A 14,678-nucleotide genomic window follows, 5' to 3' on the forward strand; every position below is an offset into this window, starting at 1 on the left:
CACAAACCAAAAACGTTTCGCATCCACACAAGACATCGAAAGATGTTAAAGGAAAAGGGAAGCCGGTTTCGGATCATAATGCTCCAGTCAAACAGACCGAAACTAACACAAAGAAAAGTGAAAAAGTGTTTGTGAAAAGACAAAGTGAGTGGTATATCGACAGTGGCTGTTCGCATCAAATGACAAGTAGGAAGGAGGAATTACGAGAGTATATGGAACTAAAGAACGGTGGAAGAGTGAAGTTTGGGAATAATTCACTTGGAGAAATCAAAGGCTACGTAATGATAACTAACGGCGAATTCTCAATTCGTAAAGTCGCTTATGTTGAGGGACTGCAACACAATCTTATAAGTGTTTCGCAGTTGGTCGTACGAATAGGATTGCAGGTCTCATTTGACGACGAAGGTCCTGAGATCATTGAGAAGAAAACCAAGGAAGTTATTTTAAATTCTAAACACTAATGCGAGATGTATCCATTGAACTTAAATCCGATACGAGGAAAGCTAGCCATTTTCCTTCTAACAAAAGCTCCTACAGACGATAGTTGGCTATGGCATAGAAGACTTTCGCATATTAACTTCAAAGATATCAACAAGCTCGTTCTTGGTGATCATGTGCGAGGGATTCCTCTCCTAAAATATGACAAGAATCATCTTTGTGCTACATGCGAAATGGGAAAGCAAAGTAGGAAAAGTCATCCAACGGTGGTTATTACGAAAGTCATTGAACCACTCGAACTTTTGCACATCGATCTTTGTGTTCCGTCTACGATCGAAAGTATTGGTGGTAATAAGTATATTCTCGTTATTATGGATGATTTTTCTCGTTTCACTTGGGTTTATTTTCTTAATCAGAAATCCAAAGCCACTCCCAAGCTTAAATACTTCATAATGCAGATTGAACTACAACTGCGAAAGCTGGTTCGCAATATTCGCAGTGACAATGGGTTGGAATTCAAAAACCATATGTTTGAAGAATTTCTGACGGCGAAAGGAGTTTCACACAACTTTTCAGCTCTTTACACTCCACAACAGAACGGGGTCGTTGAAAGGCGAAACCGATCATTGTGTGAGGCTGCGAGAACCATGCTCTCATTTGCGAATCTGCCACTCTACTTCTGGGCAGATGCGATAGGAACTTCCTGCTATACCCAAACCGTTCCTTCCTCAATAAATGATACTCTATCACTCCTTATGAAATACTAAACAAACGAAAACCTAACGTAAAGTTTTTCCATGTTTTTGGTTCTAGGTGCTTCATCTTCAATTCTACTGAAGAAAGGAACAAATTCGATGTGAAAGATGACGAAGGTATCTTCTTGGGATATTCACTGACCTCTAAGGCATATAGGATTGTTAACAAACATTCAAAACGAATAGAAGAAACCTATTATGTAACGTTCGATGACAATTACTTAAAGAGGATTCAAGTGAACGACAGTCAATCAAAAGAGATTTTTCCTACACCAAGCCCAGCTACAATTCCACTAGCCAATCTTTACGAAGAGTTCATGCTTCTATTCGATGAACCAGAAAATGCTAACTCTTCCGAATCTAAAGCAACTGACAACAAGTTCGATGAATTAAAGAAGATAATTGATGACGCAACGAATGATATGCACAAAGGACAACCAAGTGCGAATGCTCCCAATAACACGAATGCTGCAGTTCAGGGGGAGTGTTCTGAATCAACTACCAATACAACCATTCAGGGGGAGCACCCAACTCCAAAACATACCCACAAGATTCCACTCCAGGGGGAGAATCTGTCAACTGAAGAATAGATATACTCATCATTCGAGGGGGAGAAAGATGATGTGAATGATGATTCGGATGTACAATCAGAATTTGAGGACATAAATGCTGAATTGGATCCTACTTATGATCCTAATTCTCCTCCTCTGGCTAAATGGACCAAAGATCATCCACAAAAACAAGTAATAGGTGAATCATCTTCAGGAGTTCTTACAAGAGGACAACAAAAAGCGAAACGAACAACGTTATTCTCTAAAGTAGAATATTGCATGTTTAATTCGTTCATCTCCAAAGTCGAACCCAAAAATGTTCAGATTTCTCTGGATCATTCGGATTGGGTACAAGCGATGCAGGAGGAGCTCAATGAATTTCAACGAAACAAAGTCTGGAGGTTGATTCCTGCTCTAAAGGATGCATCTTTTGTAGGGTTAAAGTGGGTGTTTCGCAACAAGCTTGATAAATAACGAAACATGATACGAAAAAAAGCGCGATTGGTTGTAAAGGGGTATTGTCAAGAGGAAGGCATTGATTACAAAGAGACTTTCTCACCAGTTTCTAGGCTAGAATCCGTTCGCATCTTTCTGGCCTATGCGGCACTTAAAAATTTTGAGGTATACTAGATGGACGTCAAATGTGCATTCTCGAACGGGGAACTTAAAGAGACAGTGTATGTGGAGCAACCACCTGGCTTCATAAACGAGAAACATCCTAATCACTTTTACATTCTAGACAAAGTAGTCTATGGTGTGAAACAAGCTCCAAGGGCCTGGTACGAAACTCTTACTCGTTTCTTAAAAATGTCTAAATTTAAGCAAGGTTCGGTTCACCCAACCTTTTTTCGCAAGAAAGAGGGTGACCACTTAATGATCGTCCAAATCTACGTTGATGACATTATTTTCGGATCTACAAACCACAGCTTAACAACTGAATTCTGAAAGCTAATGGAAACGAAATTTGAGATGAGCTCAATGGGTCCAATTAACTTTTTCCTTGGTTTAAACATAAGACAGAGCCAGGAAGGCATATTTATAAATCAGGAGGCATACACAAAGACCCTGCTCACTAAGTTTGGAATGGTAGGAGATTCAAAAACGAAGGTTCCAATGGCATTCAGAACGAAACTCACTCCATCTCTGGAAAAACCAGCTACTTATATGACCCTTTATCGTCAGAAGATTGGTTCACTAATGTATCTAACAACTAGTCGACCAGACATTATGTTTTCCGTTTGTTATTGTTCTAGGTTTCAAGCGAATCCTCGAGAACCCCACATGGTTTTTGTCAAGAACATTTTCTGGTACTTAAAACGAACGTCCTCACATGGCATATGGTATCCATCAAACTCGGGTTTCTTCTTACAAGCGTTTTCGAATGCTGGTCTTGGAGGATGCGGTTTGGATAGAAAAACTACAATAGGAGGATGCCAATTCTTGGATGACAAGCTCGTAAGTTGGCAATAGAAAAAGCAAACTTGCGTATCCCTCTCAAGTGCTGAAGCAGAGTACATAGATGCAGCCTCATGCACTTCACAAGTCATTTGGATTCAAAGCCAACTTCATGACTATGGTCTGAACATGAAACAAATCCCTTTATTCTGTGACTCGGAAAGCGCCATTCGCATCTGTCATAATCCAGTGCAACACTCAAAAACAAAACACATAGCACTAAGATATCATTTTATCAAGGATAACATGGAAGATGGCAATCTTGAAGTACACTTCATACGATCTACTGATCAGCTTGCTGACATATTCACAAAAGCCTTGCCTGAAACAACCTTTAATAAAATCCTTCATGGCTCGGGAATGATAGAAGCTGAATCTGTTCCAAAACCACTTTCGCTTTAATGTTGACACTTTCGTTTTTGGTTGGACTTTCACACTCGCGTCTAAAGTGTGTCATGCGAATTGGTGTGAGCGCTCGCAGTAATTCACAGTCATCTTTTGCCATGCGAATTGGTGCGAACGCTCGCAGTAATTCGCATCCCCTATTTTTTCGGCGCTTCATGCGAAAGCTCTACTTCTCTCATGATCAACTGTTCACTCGTGGTTTGGAGATTGTTATATCCTTTTGTATAGTGTATATATATATATATATATATATATATATATATATATATATATATATATATATATATATATATATATATATATTCATTTATTATTATTTTTTTGTGTGTGTTCTTTTATTTTATCTACAAAATCCTTTTTCTTCATTTTCTTTAGTATTTTATTTTTAAATCAAAAATACAAAAATATTGTCTTACTTTTTATTTTCTCTTCATTTTATTCCACTTCTTTATCTTTATTTTTTTTATATCCAAAATTCCAAAAATATTTTACTTTATTTTTATTTCCAAAAATTCAAAAATTCAAAAATATAACACGATTGTTGGCTACATTAACCATTTGTGCAGAGTTGAAGGCTACATTTTTTAAATAACACGAATGATGGGGCAAGTATAAAATTCTTTCTATATGTACTAGCTAAGTGTCCCTAGAAGCATGATGTTGCATGTTGTTTAAACCCTCGACGACTTTATGTTGAAGCCTTAATGAATCGATAACACCAATCTTTTCTTCCCAATTACGCTATGAATTCACATAAGTCATGAGCTACCTTACTCTTCTCATAATGAGTAAAGAGTTGTCTGCTTGGTCACTTTCGCATAGCAGAGGTACATTCGTTTCCTTAAACCACCTCAAACTATTTTCCATCACATTCGCTTTCATAAAAGTAAACCTTGAGACTCTCAGAAATTACCACTGAGGTTTATGGTTACACAACATCTATGTTAATGATCCTTGTTTCGTTCTACCACGAACTGAGTGAAACCCAAAAATTCAACACACTTCTATGAATTGACGGTGAATAATTAAACGTTCTAGATTTTTCACCAAGGAATTAACGAAACTCCACTTTTGTGGTTTGTACCAAGAAATCTCTTTTTCTTTTGCGAGATCTTAATGGAATGCTCTACACCTAAGACATTTCTTCCCTAAAGATCCAATTTTTTTTTAGATTTCTATATTTATCCAAGTCACTACAATAATTCCACTGCTACTCGTTCAACTGACTACACTGGTCACACGAGTACTTCATCAGGCTATTCGTACTTATATCAAGTTTCGAAAGTTGATTGAAGATAAAGCCACCCTTAAACCTAATAAAAAGAAGCCTTTCATTGTTTCTTGATAAAACAAGTAATCGTAATTCCACGGGAAACCACACAGCCACTTCATAGTCTTTCTTGACTTTGAAGGAAGAGATCTTTGCCTGGGATCCACTGCTTCGTTTCTTCACATAGACATCACTAAAATTCCACAGAAATGATTTGCTTTACTTCTTAATCTTTGGCACACTCTAGCACGAAGATCCTTGTGATTTTCCAAAAGTCTAGTTCATGGTACTTACTCTTATTTTCAGTTTCGCAGTTCAACTCAAGTTTACTTAAAAGTGAAAGTTCTTTTTCAATGCGAAACCTAGATTACTCTTAAATGTTCAAGGGAGAAAGTTGACGTGGCATTCTAATGGATAAGAATTCAAATGGGCGCGTGAAACTTTGAACCGACGCCACTTTTCCCGCCGCCTGACACACCGTTTTCTGACGCACAGTTGTCCTATCACGCTTTTGTAGGCGACGTTTCAATAACTGATACAATCTCTCTCCTACTTTCTCTCACCAAACAAATGGTATAAAGGGTTTTTGACGCTACATCTCTCATTACCACTCAAAATTCTCTCAAAGTCTTTTAGCGATCAACCTATCTACTGTTCATCTTCTTCTTTAAGCAATCATCAATGGCAGGATCCTCAGAAACTCCATCTGTTCTAGAACAATCAGCGCAGTCCTCTCTGCTTTCCATCAAGCCAAACCAAAACCTGATTCTTGATCTTGATCCTCTCAAATACGATAGTTACATGTTACCGATTGTTTCATGCATGAAGTTCTCACCGTTGGTTAAAGCTTTGACGACGTGTGAGAATGTTCCAATGTCCCTTCTCTCAAAGGCGTACTTGTCTGCCTGCTATGTCAAAGAAGAACACAGAATCACGTTTGAAGTTCTTTACAAGAAGACCTCAATTTCTAAGTCCCAATTTTGCTCCTTGCTTGGGTTTGAACAAACTGCTGATTTGGTTGACCCGGAGTCCATCACCATCGTCGTAATCATGGAGATGTTCTATCAGATGGGCTACAAAGGAACCCTATCTTCTATCTCAAAGTTGAGAAAGCCCAATCTGCCACCTCAATGGAATGGGCTTTTCACTTTATTCTTCAAAAGTTTTTCTGAGAGGGTTACTGGCTCTGACTATGCCAGCAAACTATTCATAACAATCATGTATGGACTCTACACCGGTGAAAACATTGACTATGGGGCAGTTCTTTGGGCTCAGTTGGTCCAAAGTACCCATTCTACAACTCGACACAGTGAGATTTCTTGTGCTCGATTCTGGACGATTGTTGTCCAAAGGGCGATTGAGAAACTTAAACTTCCAGTAATGAGGGATTCGTTTATGTCTGCTATTTCAGTACTCCATACCACCAACTTCATTATTGCTGACAACTCCAAATTTTCATTTGTGGATTCGATTCCTGAAGCCATGCTTCATATTGTTCCTGCTGCGAGCAAAATTCTTGAGGCATACAGGAAACTTCCAGTCTCAAGCTTTCGTCCTTTGACTGATGAGATGCAAGCTATTTTAGCTAAGGCTAATAAGCCAAAGAAAGGAGGTAAGAACAAATTTGTGCAAGAAGGTACTTCAACAGCCGCTGCAACCCCCAAGAAACGAAAGGGTAAAGCTGGGTCATCTGCACCACCTCCTCCACCCAAGAAGCGAAAGACAAAGAAAGCAGCTCGCAAGGCTAAATCCCCTACCCCTAGTGAAAGCGAACATTTGCAGTCTGCTACTCAGTCAGATGTTTGTTGGGTTTTGAGCATTCTAACACTCCTAAGGTGTTCATTAAACCCTAGAAACCTTGGATCTATGTTTGACTAAAATACATGCAAAATAATTTTCCAAGGTCCATATCCTATCTAGCTGGCATGGAGTACTTTTAAACATAAAAGATACTAGAAGAATTACATACCTTTAGTAGTGAATTGATTCCTTAGGAGTTTGAGAGCCTAGCACCATAAGCCTCTTTATATAGTGTAGATGATTAGGGTTATGAACCATGTAAACCCTAATAACCCATGTCTTTTCCTTTTCCAAGGATCCATGGGTTAAAAGCTCCATGGATCATCCATGGACTCCCATGCAAGCTTAGCCCATTCCCTAATGAGTATTAGCCCACACTATATAAATATAATAGCCCGTTATTTAATTAGTCACATTTTGATCACTAGATTAATTCATAATTAATTTAAGATCAATACTAATTAAATAATATGATTTCATATATTAATATATTATAACTTATAATATATTAATAAGTCATAAACATACTATTCTCATAATATTATCCATACAAATAGTTCGGGTGAAGTGCAACCAAAATGGACCATGCCGGGTCGGGTCAAGTATATACCAAATAAGTTATGGACTTAGACACCTTATCCAACAGTCTCCCACTTGGATAAGTCTGATAACTGTATTTTCCTATATAGCTTCAGGAACTAACCGGCAATCGTAGCTCTCAAAAACTCTGTTGAACTATGAAGTGCCATTTTAGATAAGTGATCATATAATCGTCTGCTCTCATGATATCAGCCGGACAAATACATGGAACAATTTCTTACTTATTGTCCAGCAGTTTGTTTCCCGATTTCCGATTTGTTTGACAAAGAACTTAATCGAACACATCAATTTAGCTCTGACCGGGCCCGGTACATAGGTCAAAACAAAATCATCGAGGGGCCCAGATATCGCTTCTAATTCAAGAAGGAACAGATAAACTTCGACTCATATGCATGTTCTACTACTTGTTGAATTGTACACAAAGGCACGTTTTATAACATCAAGTTACTGATGCGTTTTCGTGCAATAAATGCACAACCAACTCATAGGCAACAACTCATATCTCTAGGTTTGAAGACTTATATGATATTACCGTCTCATGATCACTCGAGATAAATTCCATGAAGTGATACAAGTGAGCGTGGGTTTGTTCCAATACTCATAGCTTATGAGCACTCATAAATGTTGTAGCAACCATTGATATGCCTAAACACTTTTAGTCATCTATAATCCCAATTCATGACTGTCTTGATTCATACTTACTTCCGACATATGACCGACTGTGGAGAATTTGAATAAATTTATTATTCTGGAAGTCAAAACATGCAAAGCTGAAACAATAGTAAATAATTGACAATGATAGCAACACCTTACTCATAAACAAATCACAACTTTTATTCATCATCAAACGTCGATTACATTTTACAAGTTTCAGTAACAACTATCTAATCCGTAAAACTAATATCGTCCCTCAGCCCGATGCGCCTCGCATGCTGCAAATGCCTAACCCTCGTCAGTCCCTTCGTAAGGGGTCTGCAGGGTTCTCATCTGACGATACCCTCTTTGCCACGAGGAGTCCTTCTTCTATCTTATGTCTTATGAAGTGATATTTTCTATCAATGTGTCGGGATCTGCCATGATCTCTTGGTTCCTTGGCTAAGGCAAGCGCACTATTGCTGTCACAGAAAATCTCGATAGGCTCCTTAATAGCTAGTACAATTCCAAGGTCTCCGATGAAGTTCTTCAGCCATATCGCCTCCTTTGCCGCTTCACTCGCTGCTATGTACTCTGATTCACAAGTCGAATCAGCTACCGTCTCCTACTTGGAACTCTTCTAAGTGATTGCACCTCCATTTAGGGTAAAGACCCAGCTAGACTGAGAGCGGAAGTTATCCCTATCAGTCTGAAAACTAGCATCACTATACCCTACTACTCTCAAGTCATCACTCCCACCAAGGGTTAGGTGTTGGGTTATGAGCATTCTAACACTCCTAAGTGTACATGCAACCCTAAATACCTTGGATCTATGTTTTCTCTATTATACATACAATTATGAACATCCAAGGTATTATCCTAATCTAGCATACAAAATAATAAATATAACAAGATAGAATACATACCTCTTTGATGTAGAATGTCTTCATGAAGCTTGAGTGCCTAGTGCCCCAAGTGTGACACCTCAAATGGTTCACACAACACCAAATACACTTGGAATAACTTGAGAGAAACTTGAACACTCCTTGAAATCGTCTAGCCCTCACACTCACACATTAGTGCACGATTTCTTGAGCCATGGGATTCTTTTATATGGTGGCTATTAGGGTTACACCATGTAACTCATAACTTTACCCATTCCTTATGCTCCATGGATTTTAACCTCCATGGAGTATCCATGGGTCACCCCATGGACTTAGTCCAACATAAGAAATCTTGGATCACAAGCCTACATATATAAGAATGAATGATTTACACAATCAACCCATATATTTAATTAGTCTCCTTTTGATCACTTAATTAATTCTAAATTAATTCTTGATCAATACTAATTAAATAACCTTATTAATATATTAGAACTTATAATATATTAACCAACCTTAAGTGTTATTTCTCTCATTATAGTCTATCCAAATGCATGATGCCATGCAACCCAAATGGACCATGCCGGGTCGGGTCAAGTCTTACCAATTATAGTTATGGACTTAGACATTAATCCAACAGTCTCCCACTTGGATAAGTCTAAAACTATTATTGCGTATGACTTCAGGAACCGATCAGCAATCGTAGCTCTCAAAAGCTTCTGTCGAACTCTAATCTTGTCGATGAACTCTGACCTTTGTCAATAACTTGTCCATTAGATAAGGGATCATATATTCCTCCATTCTAGATATCATATGGACTGAGACATGGATTATCAATCATTCTCTCTGTCCATTTGTTGTTTCCCGATTTCCGATTCATGATGACTAACTGATTGAACAAATCAAATCAGTCCTGGCTTGGCCAAGCACTCACATGTATCATCTTTAAATCATCGAGGGGCCCACAGATATCGCTTTTATCCCGAAGGTAAAAGGAATGGATAAACTTCGACTCATATGGCTTGTTCTACTACTTGTTGAATCATACACAAAGGCATGTTTTATAACATCGAGTTACCAATGCGTTTTCGTGTAATCAATGTATAACCAACTCATAGTAACAACTCATATCTCTAGGTTTAAAGAATATAAGATATTATCGTCTCATGATCACTCATGATAAAATCCATGAAGTGATTCAAATGAGCGCGGGTTGAATCCAATACTCAGAACTTATGAGCATTCATGAGTGTTGTAGCTGATGGGTTTAGGCCATAAGAACATCCTATGTGCTCATACAAACCCTAATGCTTGGATCTAGGTTTCTCTATTGTACATGCAATTCATCCAAGACTTTAAACCCTAGATCTAGCATGTGATAATCAATATTAACATATGAATTAGGGTTTAGATCATACCTTGATTGTTATGTAGCAATAACAATCTCAAATCCTCCTTGCAATGGCTTTAGAAAGCTTAGAGTCACAAGTGTCACTCCTCTAATGGCTCACAAACACCAAGAGCAAGAGGATGAAGAATGAGGAGAGAGGAGGCTGCCCAAAACGTCCAGAAACCCTAGTGGAACTCTCTTCACGTTTTTGGAGCTTAAGGGTACTATATATACATGTAGGCTATTAGGGTTTTCAACTAGGAAACCCTAATCTGACTGCTTAAACCCTAAGCAGCCCATGGACCCTTTTAGAATATCCCTTGGGCGATTTCTAATGGGTTTCCCCATAGAATTCGTCCAACCTATTATTCCAAGGTGATCCAAAGCCCAAATGCAATTATCTTATAATTACAGTTCCAGTCCCTTAAGTTTAATTAATCTCTTTTAGCCACAAAATTAATTATCAATTAATTCTTGACTAATATTAATTAAACAATATGATTTCTCCTTTAATATATTATTCTCATAATATATTAATAAATCATAATTAATCCTTTCTCTCCATAATTCATCCTATCAAGTTGCTTTGGTGAAGGCAACCCAAAAGGACCATGCACCATCGGGTCAAGTACATACCAAAATAGTTATGGACTTAGACACTAATCCAACAGTCTCCCACTTGGATAAGTCTAATAACTATTCTGCGTATGACTTCAGATCCTGATCTGCAATCGTAGCTTTCAAAAACCGCTGTCAACTCTGATCCTATCAGAAGCGTGTCCTTTAGATAAGGGATTATATATTCCTCCATTCTAGATATCGTATAAACTGAGACATGGATTTAAATCATTCTCTCTGTCTATGTGTTGTTTCCCGATTTCCGATTTATGACGACTGACAACAGACTACAATTGAACACATCAAATTAGTCCCGGCTTTGCCAAGCGCTTAGTTGTCATCACTAAATCATCGAGGGGCCCACAAATATCGCTTTCATCCTACTTTGGATAAAAGGAACGGATAAACTTTGATTCAATGCTTGCTTGCACTCACTTACCGAATCACACACAACAATATGTTTTATGACACCAAGTTACTGGTGCGTTTACATATTATCAATGTGTAACCGACTCACAAGATACAACTCACACATCTCGGTTTCAAGAATATAAGATATTATCGTCTCACCAGTCACTCGTGATAAAATCCATGAAGTGATCCAAGTGAGCATGGGTTTAATCCAATGCTCAAATCATATTCATAAGCACTCATGAACGTTGCAGCAAACATTTGCTTATGTCTAATACACTTTAGACAATCTACAAACCAATTCATGACAGTCTTCATTCATACCTACTTCCAACATATGAACGACTGTGGACCATTCGAATAATTTGATTATTCTGAAATAATTTAATTATTCAGGAAGTCAAAACATGCAAAGTGAAACACAAGAATAATACTAATCCCATATGGCCCCAAACTCTGGGTATAAATAAAACATTTTATTTAATCACCATATTGATTACTCATTATTTGTTATTTCGGGTAATCAACTTCTTACTTGAATTATTACTACACTTGTCCCATGCTCTCAGCATGCACACAATGTTTACCTACGGTCCTTTCTTTGTGAAATAGATTAAATGAACACATTTCCAATCATATTCATTTCACAACTCCCAATCCTTATCACAAGTATAAGAATATCAAATTCTTGTTACTTATGCTAGATTCTAACATTTTATGCAATGATTCTTTCGTAAAGTCACAGCTCAAAATCATCAAGACTCGGCCAATCTCTATCAGAAACAATTCTATAGATATGATGTCTCTCACTCAAAGTACATTCCTTTGAACATCCTTTTTGCATAAAAGTTTCTAATCTAGATACAGATTCTCAATATCCAACTCCCAATATGGAAACATTTCCATATCTGCCATATGACAATTCATTCTAAATAGAATCTTATCTATTCATAATAATGTCATCCAATACCATACTTCCAACTACTCACAAGCGATCAATCCTCAACGAGCTTTGGATCGTCCTTTGATAGTTGTTTAATTATTTTAGTCAAAACCGATTCTAGTCCTTTTTCCCTCTAAATGCGCTAGACATTTTTGAAAATTTTAGAATGGTCAAATATTATAGCACTTGCAATCGATCCTATACCCGAAGCGTATGGAACACGATGCATAATGTCTTACATAAAGATATGATGCTTTATCCATCTTCTGCCATAATATTTTATGTGTCTCGTTCTTACAATTCGAACTATGAAGAGGGATGCCGTAATCATAATCGAAATTTAAGAACACACTATGTATTCTTTGACTAAATTTATTAAAATCTCTCAATCTAAGCTTTAGATTTTGAAACGAAATACAATATTCTCTCCCTTAATTATAGCAAAACAACTATTCAACCCTTACGACTTTGCAAAGTATGACTCTTGTTTTCTATAATTAATATTGCTAACTTGCAATACTTGCCTTAATAATCATACAAGCACAACATTTATGCTCCCACTATCATGATGATTATTATCATATAAGCATAACACTTATGCTCCCACTAGCTTTGACATGTTTTAGAAAACAACTGAACTTCCAGAAAACAATACTTATTGAATTTCTGAAGTTCATATTTCTAATACCTAATGCTTTGATAATCCTTTATCTAAGCTTCTTAAACTTATACACCTTTGCCTTAGATAGCTCATATGTGTGTCTAAACAATCCAGACTAATTGCCAAATCTCACAATCGAATTATGGAAAGGGATGTCGTAACCATAATAGAATTCGAGAATACAATTTCACAATCATTATCTTCTTAAAATCTCTCTTAGTGAAAGCATTTCCTCACAATCATTTTCATGAAGGAGGGAATCTTATGACACTTAGATTTTAATGGTGTATGTGTTCCTCTCCATGCGAATTTGTCAAAACCAAAGTTTGCGACAAATCCAAACTTATATGGACTGAACTTTCTCAATCTTGATTTCTTGCCTTATGGTAACACGAGTGCCCACCATGTCTTCCAAGTAGTTAAGCAGCTCACCCTTTCATATCAACGTACTTTTCATTGATCAAGGTGCTTGCCTTTTATGCGTTCAAATGAGAACTCATAGAACTCACATGCATAATTAACTTGATTGGAATGGCACAGAAACAAAATAATGTCAACACGATAGGTTGTAAACCTCAAGTCGTGTGCTAGTGATGATCGATAAGGTTTTATTCTCGATTAGTTCTTGAAACTTTTCAAGACCATTAAGACTCCCACTGACTCCTTGACATATAAGATTCTTTTGTCAATAAACATTTCTCGACAAACAAATATTCAAGAGTTAGTGTAGTTTTTATCAAGACAAAACACTTTACTAAATTGGCCCTAGTTTGTCTTTGTCTTATCCAAGACATCATAACTTTCCAATTGTGCAAGAATAAGAAAACCTTTTCAAATTTCACATTTGATGAATGTTATAAACCTTCTTAAGACTTGTCACTCAATTCACAATCTTAACTCTAAGACTTGGTTTTGGAACGAAGTATGATTGACTTCTTGATTTAACCATTTCTTCAATTCTTGATTCCTCTTCTCAGACATACAATTGCACTAAGACTCACTTAGAGGATCAATTGAGATATGGTTCTTAATCATTAAGACCTATCATAAAACATAATAAAAAGGTACTCTCCCTTCTTCTTAGAATAGAGAAACTTTTATCTTTCTGCCTACTTGATTCTTCTTATTCGTTCTGCTATTTATTGAAACTCTTTCAATCAATTGAGAATTATACTTAATCTCATAAGTATAATCATATTTACTTAACCTTAGTAAATCATGACGAATATCTTTGTTACTCTTGTCGTGGACTTGATCAACACACAACCTTGTGTACTCGATCTCCTAGTCCTTCACTTGACACTTTGTCAATGAATTAGTCTAATTTCCAAATATGAAATTTCTCATTCATCATGCAACCAAGTTGTATGATTCCAAGTTTCTGTCCAATTGAAACTTGGGCGATGAGAAACTTTCCCTATTTGGTAAATTCTTGACCTTTCCACAAATAACAGAATCAAAATCAAAATTTATATTATTGCGAAAAATTTGTCCTTACAATGCAATTCAACTGAAAAACTATGTTGTTAAATATTCCTAAGCAATCTATTCTAACTCCAAGTAGTAGCTTAAGATTCTAATCTTCAAGTAATGCGATCGAAATCCATTTCCTCACGATTAGATTCCGCTCACTTCTTCCCTTAAGATTCCTCTTTTCTTCGATCCTACAAGACATCGAAATGTAATCTTATCACATTATGTATTAAGAATCTAGAATAGGAACTTAAAAGAGTTAGTTAATGGATTTTACCTAAAGTAGAGCCATACGTTTTGACTCTCCCATCTCTTAGATCTCTTAGGTAAATAGGGCAGCTTCGTCTCCAATGCCCCTTCTCTTGGCAATAAAAGCAAATTGACTCTTTTG

The 14,678-nt window shown here is 36.9% G+C and overlaps 1 protein-coding gene across 1 annotated transcript; it reads left to right on the forward strand.

Annotated features, from left to right (window-relative positions):
• Window positions 1–671: 671 nt before the first annotated feature.
• Window positions 672–2,218, forward strand: LOC145130826 (uncharacterized). The gene is made up of 3 exons (XM_079065585.1): window positions 672–793; window positions 1,252–1,634; window positions 1,845–2,218. The coding sequence occupies exons 1-3, from the start codon at window positions 672–674 to the stop codon at window positions 2,216–2,218; spliced, it is 879 nt and encodes a 292-aa protein (XP_078921711.1).
• The last annotated feature ends 12,460 nt before the right edge of the window (window positions 2,219–14,678 follow it).

This window comes from Lactuca virosa, chromosome 8 (genome assembly GCF_052849685.1).
Source record: "Lactuca virosa cultivar CGN04683 chromosome 8, Lactuca_virosa_CGN04683_v6, whole genome shotgun sequence".
Classification (NCBI taxonomy): domain Eukaryota; kingdom Viridiplantae; phylum Streptophyta; class Magnoliopsida; order Asterales; family Asteraceae; genus Lactuca; species Lactuca virosa.